The sequence below is a fragment of the Staurois parvus genome, unplaced genomic scaffold (genome assembly GCF_062004578.1).
Source record: "Staurois parvus isolate SC_StPar_1 unplaced genomic scaffold, SC_StPar_1.0 ptg002542l, whole genome shotgun sequence".
Classification (NCBI taxonomy): Eukaryota; Metazoa; Chordata; class Amphibia; order Anura; family Ranidae; genus Staurois; species Staurois parvus.
The window spans coordinates 1-11,377 of record NW_028320338.1 but is presented as its reverse complement, the minus strand read 5'-3'; the positions used below and the strand labels follow the sequence as shown (position 1 = coordinate 11,377).

Sequence of the window (11,377 nt, the reverse complement as noted above, 5' to 3'; positions counted from 1 at the left end):
GTGTTCTAAGGTATGATAGCTCCGTGTTCTTGGGTCTGATAGCGCCATGTTCTCGGGTCTGATAGCGCCATGTTCTCAGGTCTCATAGCTCCGTGTTCTAAGGTATGATAGCTCCGTGTTCTTGGGTCTAAAAGCTAAGTTTTCACAGGTCAGATAATTCTGTGTTATCGGGGGTAGTATATATTATATATACAGAGGGAGGCGTGTCCTCCAATGACGGGGAGGGGGGTAGTATATATTATATATACAGAGGGAGGCGTGCCCTCCAATGATGGGGAGGGGGGGGTAGTATATATTATATATACAGAGGGAGGAGTGTCCTCCAATGATGGGGAGGGGGGTAGAATATATTATATATACAGAGGGAGGAGTGTCCTCCAATGATGGGGAGGGGGGGTAGTATATATTATATATACAGAGGGAGGCGTATCCTCCAATGACGGGGAGGGGGGGTAGTATATATTATATATACAGAGGGAGGCGTGTCCTCCTATGACGGGGATAGTATATATTATATATCCAGAGGGAGGCGTGTCCTCCAATGACGGGGAGGGGGGTAGTATATATTATATATCCAGAGGGAGGCGTGTCCTCCAATGACGGGGAGGGGGGTAGTATATATTATATATCCAGAGGGAGGCGTGTCCTCCAATGACGGGGAGGGGGGTAGTATATATTATATATACAGAGGGAGGCGTGTCCTCCAATGATGGGGAGGGGGGTAGTATATATTATATATACAGAGGGAGGCGTGCCCTCCATGATGGGGAGGGGGGGTAGTATATATTATATATACAGAGGGAGGCGTGTCCTCCATGATGGGGAGGGGGGTAGTATATATTATATATACAGAGGGAGGCGTGTCCTCCAATGACGGGGAGGGGGGGTAGTATATATTATATATACAGAGGGAGGCGTGTCCTCCTATGACGGGGAGGGGGGGTAGTATATATTATATATACAGAGGGAGGCGTGTCCTCCTATGACGGGGAGGGGGGGTAGTATATATTATATATCCAGAGGGAGGCGTGTCCTCCAATGACGGGGAGGGGGGTAGTATATATTATATATCCAGAGGGAGGCGTGTCCTCCAATGACGGGGAGGGGGGGTAGTATATATTATATATACAGAGGGAGGCGTGCCCTCCAATGACGGGGGGGGGGGTAGTATATATTATATATACAGAAGGAGGCGTGTCCTCCAATGATGGGGAGGGGGGTAGTATATATTATATATACAGAGGGAGGCGTGTCCTCCAATGATGGGGAGGGGGGTAGTATATATTATATATACAGAGGGAGGCGTGTCCTCCAATGATGGGGGTAGTATATATTATATATCCAGAGGGAGGCGTGCCCTCCAATGATGGGGAGGGGGGTAGAATATATTATATATACAGAGGGAGGCGTGTCCTCCAATGACGGGGAGGGGGGTAGTATATATTATATATACAGAGGGAGGCGTGTCCTCCAATGACGGGGAGGGGGGGTAGTATATATTATATATACAGAGGGAGGCGTGTCCTCCAATGATGGGGAGGGGGGGGTAGTATCAGAGCAGAGGATGCTGCAGGATGCAGTTGCCATGGTGACGGGAGAAGGAGGGATGTGAGAAGAAAGGACGGGAGTCTGGCCGGCGGGGGGAGGACACAGAAGATCGGCAGACGGGGAGGACGGTGGGCACAATGTCGGAGTCGGGGGCCGGGGGCAGCTCCGTCTATGACACCAGCTCCCTGCTGCAGTACTGCAATGGTAAGGATGGCAGAGGGGGGGAGGGGAGACAATGGGCCCTGGGAGGGGGGCCCGGCCTGGTACGGGGGAGGGGACACACCATGCTGGACATTAACCCTTCCAGGCCTGTGAGCTCTCTAATCTCCAGATTGCACCCTAGATGACGGCCTGTCGGGCCCCAGCGCCATGGACACCGACGACCGCATCTCCAACCTGGAGCAGAGGCTGCAGCTGCAGGAGGACGAGATGCAGGTGCTGCGGGCTGCGCTGAGCGACGCGCTGAGGAGGCTGCGGGTGTGCGAGGAGAGAGGAGACCCCCTGAGGGGGAGGCAAGGTGAGACCCCCATTACTGACACCGCCAGGGACCCCATTACTGAGACCCCCATTACTGACACCGGGGGGCGCTCCGCCTCACCGCCAGGGACCCCATTACTGAGACCTCCATTACTGACACCCCCATTACATGACATCCACCGGGGGGCGCTCCGCTTCACCGCCAGGGACCCCATTACTGAGACCCCCATTACTGACACCGGGGGGCGCTCCGCTTCACCGCCAGGGACCCCATTACTGACACCCCCATTACTGACACCGGGGGGCGCTCCACTTCACCGCCAGGGACCCCCATTACTGAGACCACCATTACTGAGACCCCCATTACATAACATCCACCGGGGGGCGCTCCGCTTCACCGCCAGGGACCCCATTACTGAGACCCCCATTACTGACACCGGGGGGCGCTCCGCTTCACCGCCAGGGACCCCATTACTGAAACCCCCATTACTGAGACCCCCATTACTGACACCGGGGGGCGCTCCGCTTCACCGCCAGGGACCCCCATTACTGAGACCACCATTACTGAGACCCCCATTACATGACATCCACCGGGGGGCGCTCCGCTTCACAGCCAGGGACCCCCATTACTGAGACCCCCATTACTGACACCCCCATTACATGACATCCACCGGGGGGCGCTCCGCTTTACAGCCAGGGACCCCCATTACTGACACCCCCATCACTGACACCCCCATTACTGACACCCCCATTACATGACATCCACCGGGGGGTGCTCCGCTTCACAACCAGGGACCCCCATTACTGACATCGGGGGGCGATCTGCTTCACCGCCAGGGACCCCCATTACTAAGACCCCCATTACTGAGACCTCCATTACTGACACCGACGGGCGCTTCGCTTCACCGCCAGGGACCCCATTACTGACACCCCCATTACTGACACCCCCATTACATGACATCCACCGGGGGGCGCTCCGCTTCACCGCCAGGGACCCCATTACTGAGACCCCCATTACTGACACCGGGGGCGCTCTGCTTCACCGCCAGGGACCCCATTACTGAGACCCCCATTACTGACACCGGGGGGCGCTCCACTTCACTGCCAGGGACCCCATTACTGAGACCCCCATTACTGACACCGGGGGCGCTCCGCTTCACAGCCAGGGACCCCATTACTGAGACCTCCATTACTGAGACCCCCATTACTGAGACCCCCATTACATGACATCCACCGGGGAGCACTCCGCTTTACAGCCAGGGACCCCCATTACTGACACCCCCATTACTGAGACCCCCATTACATGACATCCACCGGGGGGCGCTCCGCTTCACAGCCAGGGACCCCATTACTGAGACCTCCATTACTGAGACCCCCATTAATGACATCCACCGGGGGGTGCTCCGCTTCAAAGCCAGGGACCCCCATTACTGACACCACCATTACTGAGACCCCCATTACTGAGACCCCCATTACATGACATCCACCGGGGGGCGCTCCGCTTCACAGCCAGGGACCCCATTACTGAGACCCCCATTACTGAGACCCCCATTACATGACATCCACCGGGGGGCACTCCGCTTCACAGCCAGGGACCCCCATTACTGACACCAGGGGGGTGCTCCGCTTCACCGCCAGTGACCCCCATTACTGAGACCCCCATTATATGACATCCACCGGGGAAGCGCTCCGCTTCACAGCCAGGGACCCCATTACTGAGACCCCCATTATTGACACACCCATTACATGACATCCACCGGGGGGCGCTCCGCTTCACAGCCAGGGACCCCCATTACTGAGACCCCCATTACTGACACCCCCATTACTGACACCCCCATTACATGACATCCACCGGGGGGCGCTCTGCTTCACAACCAGGGACCCCCATTACTGAGAACTCCATTACTGAGACCCCCATTACTGAGACCCTCATTACTGAGACCCTCATTACATGACATCCACCAGGGGGCGCTCCGCTTCACAGCCAGGGACCCCATTACTGAGACCCCCATTACTGACACCCCCATTACTGACACCGGGGAGCGCTCCGCTTCACAGCCAGGGATCCCCATTACTGACACCCCCATTACTGAGACCCTCAGTACATGACATCCACCGGGGGGTGCTCCGCTTAACAGCTAGGGACCCCCATTACTGAGACCCCCATTACTGACACCACCATTACTGAGACCCCCATTATTGACACCGGGGGCGCTCCGCTTCACAGCCAGGGATCCCCATTACTGAGACCCCCATTACTGAGAACTCCATTACTGAGACCTCCATTACTGAGACCCCCATTACATGACATCCACCGGGGGGCGCTCTGCTTCACAGCCAGGAACCCCATTACTGAGACCCTCATTACTGAGACCCCCATTACTGAGATCCCCATTACTAAGACCTCCATTACTGAGATCCCCATTACATGACATCCACCGGGGGGCGCTCTGCTTCACAGCCAGGGACCCCATTACTGAGACCTCCATTACTGAGACCCCCATTACTGACACCACCATTACTGACACCCCCATTACTGAGACCCCCATTATTGACACCGGGGGGCGCTCCGCTTCACAGCCAGGGATCCCCATTACTGAGACCCCCATTACTGAGAACTCCATTACTGAGACCTCCATTACATGACATCCACCGGGGGGTGCTCCGCTTCACAGCCAGGAACCCCATTACTGAGACCCCCATTACTGAGACCTCCATTACTGAGACCCCCATTACATGACATCCACCGGGGGGCGCTCTGCTTCACAGCCAGGGACCCCATTACTGAGACCTCCATTACTAAGACCCCCATTACTGACACCCCCATTACTGAGACCCCCATTACATGATATCCACCGGGGGGCGCTCCGCTTCACAGCCAGGGACCCCCATTACTAAGACCCCCATTACATGAAATCCACTGGGGGGAGCTCCGCTTCACAGCCAGGGACCCCTATTACTGAGACCCCAATTACAGAGACCCCCATTACGACATCCACCGGGGGGCGCTCCGCTTAACAGCCAGGGACTCCATTACTGAGACCCCCATTACTGAGACCCCCATTACTGACACCCCTATTACTCACACCCCCATTACATGACATCCACTGGGGGGCGCTCCGCTTCACAGCCAGGGACCCCCATTACTGAGACCCCAATTACTGACACCCCCATTACTGAGACCAATATCATATCATCCACTGGGGGTCGCTGCACTTCACAGCCAGAAGAAGAAGCAAAGAAGCCCCGCCCACCAACACATGGCCTCTCTTACAAAAACAACAAACACTGCAGAGCATGCTGGGACTTGTAGTTCAATGGAAGAAAACAACCCAAACCGAGGATCACGCCTGATGTTCTGTATACAACCAGAGAACGACCGACACCCGGGACATAGTGCCCCCCGCCATACCCCCACACTCCTCTCCTGTACATAGTGCCCCCCTCCATACCCCCACACTCCTCTCCTGTACATAGTGCCCCCCGCCATACCCCCACACTCCTCTCCTGTACATAGTGCCCCCCGTCATACCCCCACACTCCTCTCCGCTACATAGTGCCCCCCGCCATACCCCCACACTCCTCTCCTGTACATAGTGCCCCCCGCCATACCCCCACACTCCTCTCCTGTACATAGTGCCCCCCCGTCATACCCCCACACTCCTCTCCGCTACATAGTGCCCCCCGCCATACCCCCACACTCCTCTCCTGTACATAGTGCCCCCCGCCATACCCCCACACTCCTCTCCTGTGCATAGTGCCCCCCTCCATACCCCCACACTCCTCTCCTATACATAGTGCCCACCGTCATACCCCCACACTCCTCTCCTGTACATAGTGCCCCCCTCCATACCCCCACACTCCTCTCCTGTACATAGTGCCCCCCTCCATACCTCCACACCCCTCTCCTGTACATAGTGCCCCCCGCCATACCCCCACACTCCTCTCCGCTACATAGTGCCCCCCGCCATACCCCCACACTCCTCTCCTGTACATAGTGCCCCCCGTCATACCCCCACACTCCTCTCCGCTACATAGTGCCCCCCGCCATACCCCCACACTCCTCTCCTGTACATAGTGCCCCCCGCCATACCCCCACACTCCTCTCCTGTGCATAGTGCCCCCCTCCATACCCCCACACTCCTCTCCTATACATAGTGCCCACCGTCATACCCCCACACTCCTCTCCTGTACATAGTGCCCCCCTCCATACCCCCACACTCCTCTCCTGTACATAGTGCCCCCCTCCATACCTCCACACCCCTCTCCTGTACATAGTGCCCCCCGCCATACCCCCACACTCCTCTCCGCTACATAGTGCCCCCCGTCATACCCCCACACTCCTCTCCTGAACATAGTGCCCCCCGCCATACCCCCACACTCCTCTCCTGTACATAGTGCCCCCCGCCATACCCCCACACTCCTCTCATGTACATAGTGCCCCCCGTCATACGCCCACACTCCTCTCCTGTACATAGTGCCCCTGCCATACCCCCACACTCCTCTCCGCTACATAGTGCCCCCCGCCATACCCCCACACTCCTCTCCTGTACATAGTGCCCCCCGCCATACCCCCACACTCCTCTCCTGTACATAGTGCCCCCCGCCATACCCCCACACTCCTCTCCTGTACATAGTGCCCCCCGCCATACCCCCACACTCCTCTCCTGTACATAGTGCCCCCCGCCATCCCCCCACACTTCTCTCCTGTACATAGTGCCCCCGTCACACCCCAACACTTCTCTCCTGTACATAGTGCCCCCCGCCATACCCCCACACTCCTCTCCTGTACATAGTGCCCCCCGCCATACCCCCACACTCCTCTCATGTACATAGTGCCCCCCGTCATACGCCCACACTCCTCTCATGTACATAGTGCCCCCTTCATACCCCCCCACACTCCTCTCCTGTACATAGTGCCCCCGCCATACCCCCACACTCCTCTCCTGTACATAGTGCCCCCCGCCATACCCCCACACTCCTCTCCGCTATATAGTGCCCCCGTCACACCCCCCACACTTCTCTCCTGTACATAGTGCCCCCCGCCATACCCCCACACTTCTCTCCTGTACATAGTGCCCCCGCCATACCCCCACACTTCTCTCCTGTACATAGTGCCCCCCGCCATACCCCCACACTCCTCTCCTGTACATAGTGCCCCCTGTCACACCCCAACACTCCTCTCCTGTACATAGTGCCCCCCATCATACGCCCCCACACTCCTCTCCGGTACATAGTGCCCCCCGCCATACCCCCACACTCCTCTCCGCTACATAGTGCCCCCCGCCATACCCCCACACTCCTCTCCGCTACATAGTACCCCCCGCTATACCCCCACAATCCTCTCCTGTACATAGTGCCCCCCGCCATACCCCCACACTCCTCTCCTGTACATAGTGCCCCCCGCCATACCCCCACACTCCTCTCCTGTACATAGTGCCCCCGTCCTACCCCCACACTCCTCTCCTGTACATAGTGCCCCCCGCCATACCCCCACACTCCTCTCCGCTACATAGTGCCCCCCGCCATACCCCCACACTCCTCTCCTCTACATAGTGCCCCCGCTATACCCCCACACTCCTCTCCGCTACATAGTGCCACCCGCCATACCCACACACTCCTCTCCTGTACATAGTGCCCCCCGCCATACCCCCACACTCCTCTCCTGTACATAGTGCCCCCCGCCATACCCCCACACTTCTCTCCTGTACATAGTGCCCCCTGTCACACCCCAACACTCCTCTCCTGTACATAGTGCCCCCGTCACACCCCAACACTCCTCTCCTGTACATAGTGCCCCCCATCATAAGCCCACACTCCTCTCATGTACATAGTGCCCCCCGCCATACCCCCACACTCCTCTCCGCTATATAGTGCCCCCGTCACACCCCCCACACTCCTCTCCTGTACATAGTGCCCCCTGTCACACCCCAACACTCCTCTCCTGTACATAGTGCCCCCCATCATACGTCCCCACACTCTTCTCATGTACATAGTGCCCCCCGCCATACCCCCCCACACTCCTCTCCTGTACATAAGGCCCCCGCCATACCCCCACACTCCTCTCCGCTACATAGTGCCCCCTGCCATACCCCCACACTTCTCTCCGCTACATAGTGCCCCCCGCCATACCCCCACACTCCTCTCCGCTACATAGTGCCCCCCGCCATACCCCCACACTCCTCTCCGCTACATAGTGCCCCCCGCCATACCCCCACACTCCTCTCCTGTACATAGTGCCCCCCGCCATACCCCCACACTCCTCTCCGCTACATAGTGCCCCCCGCCATACCCCCACACTCCTCTCCGCTACATAGTGCCCCCCGCCATACCCCCACACTCCTCTCCGCTACATAGTGCCCCCCGCCATACCCCCACACTCCTCTCCGCTGCATAGCGCCCCCCGCCATACCCCCACACTCCTCTCCGCTACATAGTGCCCCCCGCCATACCCCCACACTCCTCTCCACTGCATAGTGCCCCCCGCCATTCCCCCCCACACTCCTCTCCTGTACATAGTGCCCCCCGCCATACCCCCCCCCCCCGCACTCCTCTCCTGTACATAGTGCCCCCCGCCATAACTCCACACTCCTCTCCGCTACATAGTGCCCCCCGCCATACCCCCACACTCCTCTCCGCTACATAGTGCCCCCCGCCATACCCCCACACTCCTCTCCTGTACATAGTGCCCCCCCGCCATACCCCCACACTCCTCTCCGCTACATAGTGCCCCCCCGCCATACCCCCACACTCCTCTCCTGTACATAGTGCCCCCGCCATACCCCCACACTCCTCTCTGCTACATAGTGCCCCCCGCCATAGCCCCACACTCCTCTCCGCTACATAGTGCCCCCCGCCATACCCCCACACTCCTCTCCTGTACATAGTGCCCCCCGCCATAACTCCACACTCCTCTCCGCTACATAGTGCCCCCCGCCATACCCCCACACTCCTCTCCGCTACATAGTGCCCCCCGCCATACCCCCACACTCCTCTCCTGTACATAGTGCCCCCGCCATACCCCCACACTCCTCTCTGCTACATAGTGCCCCCCGCCATAGCCCCACACTCCTCTCCGCTACATAGTGCCCCCCGCCATACCCCACACTCCTCTCCTGTACATAGTGCCCCCCGCCATAACTCCACACTCCTCTCCGCTACATAGTGCCCCCCGCCATACCCCCACACTCCTCTCCGCTGCATAGTGCCCCCGCCATACCCCCCCACACTCCTCTCCTGTACATAGTGCCCCCCGCCATACCCCCCCCCCCACACTCCTCTCCTGTACATAGTGCCCCCCTCCATACCCCCCCACACTCCTCTCCTGTACATAGTGCCCCCCGCCATACCTCCACACTCCTCTCCGCTACATAGTGCCCCCGCCATACCCCCACACTCCTCTCCTGTACATTGTGCCCCCCGCCATACCCCTACACTCCTCTCCGCTACATAGTGCCCCCCGCCATACCCCTACACTCCTCTCCGCTACATAGTGCCCCCCGCCATACCCCCACACTCTTCTCCGCTACATAGTGCCCCCCGTCATACCCCCACACTCCTCTCCTGTACATGGTGCCACCCGCCATACCCCCACACTCCTCTCCGCTACATAGTGCCCCCCGCCATACCCCCACACTCCTCTCCGCTACATAGTGCCCCCCGCCATACCCCCACACTTCCGCTACATAGTGCCCCCCGCCATACCCCCACACTCCTCTCCGCTACATAGTGCCCCCCGCCATAGCCCCCAACACTCCTCTCCGCTGCATAGTGTCCCCAGCCATACCCCCACACTCCTCTCCTGTACATAGTGCCCCCCGCCATACCCCCACACTCCTCTCCGCTACATAGTGCCCCCCGCCACACCCCCACACTCCTCTCTGCTACATAGTGCCCCCCGCCATACCCCCACACTCCTCTCCTGTACATAGTGCCCCCTGTCATACCCCCACACTCCTCTCCTGTACATAGTGCCCCCCGCCATACCCCCCCACACTCCTCTCCTGTACATAGTGCCCCCGCCATACCCCCACACTCCTCTCCTGTACATAGTGCCCCCCGCCATACCCCCACACTCCTCTCCGCTACATAGTGCCCCCCGCCATACCCCCACACTCCTCTCCTGTACATAGTGCCCCCCGTCATACCCCCACACTCCTCTCTGGTACATAGTGCCCCCCGCCATACCCCCACACTCCTCTCCGCTACATAGTGCCCCCGCCATACCCCCACACTCCTCTCCGCTACATAGTGCCCCCCGCCATACCCCCACACTCCTCTCCTGTACATAGTGTCCCCCGCCATACCCCCACACTCCTCTCCTGTACATAGTGCCCCCGTCATACCCCCCCACACTCCTCTCCTGTACATAGTGCCCCCCGTCACACCCCCACACTCCTCTCCTGTACATAGTGCCCCCCGTCATACCCCCCCACACTCCTCTCCTGTACATAGTGCCCCCCGTCATACCCCCCCACACTCCTCTCCTGTACATAGTGCCCCTGTCATACCCCCACACTCCTCTCCTGTACATAGTGCCCCCCGTCATACCCCCCCACACTCCTCTCCTGTACATAGTGCCCCTGTCATACCCCCACACTCCTCTCCTGTACATAGTGCCCCCCGCCACACCCCTACACTCCTCTCCTGTACATAGTGCCCCCCGCCATACCTCCACACTCCTCTCCGCTACATAGTGCCCCCCGCCATACTCCCACACTCCTCTCCGCTACATAGTGCCCCCCGCCATACCCCCCCACTCTCCTCTCCGCTACATAGTGCCCCCCGTCACACCCCCCCACTCCTCTCCGCTACATAGTGCCCCCCGCCATACCCCCACACTCCTCCCCGCTACATAGTGCCCCCGTCACACCCCCACACTCCTCTCCTGTACATACTGATACATTGTGTCTTTTCAGGGGCCCATGTAGTGAAGCCTCCACCGCGCTCGTCACAGAATGGTCTCACCCCCCGCAGGAGGAGCGGCATGTCTATCTCACCATCGTCCCCCAAGAAAGGGGGCACCCCAGTATTCTCAAAAAGGTACGGTCACCCCCATCCATGTCACATGACCTCAAAGTCCAGGAGCCCATTAGAGCGAATGGCGGCAGAAAATGGAACGCATACCGAACCCTGGTGACCCTGAAACCCTGGTGACCCCGGACCCCTGGTGACCCCGAAACCCTGGTGACCCCGGACCCCTGGTGACCCTGAAACCCTGGTGACCCCGGACCCCTGGTGACCCCGAAACCCTGGTGACCCCGGAACTGTCCAAGGAACCCGGCATACCGACATGGATATCTGCAGTACACAGAGAATAGCCCCCCCACAGTATACAGAGGATAGCCCCCCC

General features: G+C 59.2%; 1 protein-coding gene across 1 annotated transcript; it reads left to right on the top strand.

Moving 5' to 3' along the window:
• The first annotated feature begins 1,563 nt into the window (after nucleotides 1-1,563).
• LOC149430665 (echinoderm microtubule-associated protein-like 1) lies at nucleotides 1,564-11,164 on the top strand. Its single transcript, XM_089666123.1, has 3 exons — nucleotides 1,564-1,752; nucleotides 1,880-2,065; nucleotides 10,944-11,164. The coding sequence occupies exons 1-3, from the start codon at nucleotides 1,686-1,688 to the stop codon at nucleotides 11,162-11,164; spliced, it is 474 nt and encodes a 157-aa protein (XP_089522249.1). The 5' UTR covers nucleotides 1,564-1,685.
• Nucleotides 11,165-11,377: the final 213 nt, after the last annotated feature.

Bases quoted from the DNA above. Each gene is read 5' to 3' on its own strand.
- LOC149430665 (XM_089666123.1), top strand. From the start codon at position 1,686: ATGTCGGAGTCGGGGGCCGGGGGCAGCTCCGTCTATGACACCAGCTCC. The intron at 1,753-1,879 runs GTAAGGATGGCA...TCTAATCTCCAG, and splicing joins CCTGCTGCAGTACTGCAATG to ATTGCACCCTAGATGACGGC. The intron at 2,066-10,943 runs GTGAGACCCCCA...GTGTCTTTTCAG, and splicing joins CCCCCTGAGGGGGAGGCAAG to GGGCCCATGTAGTGAAGCCT.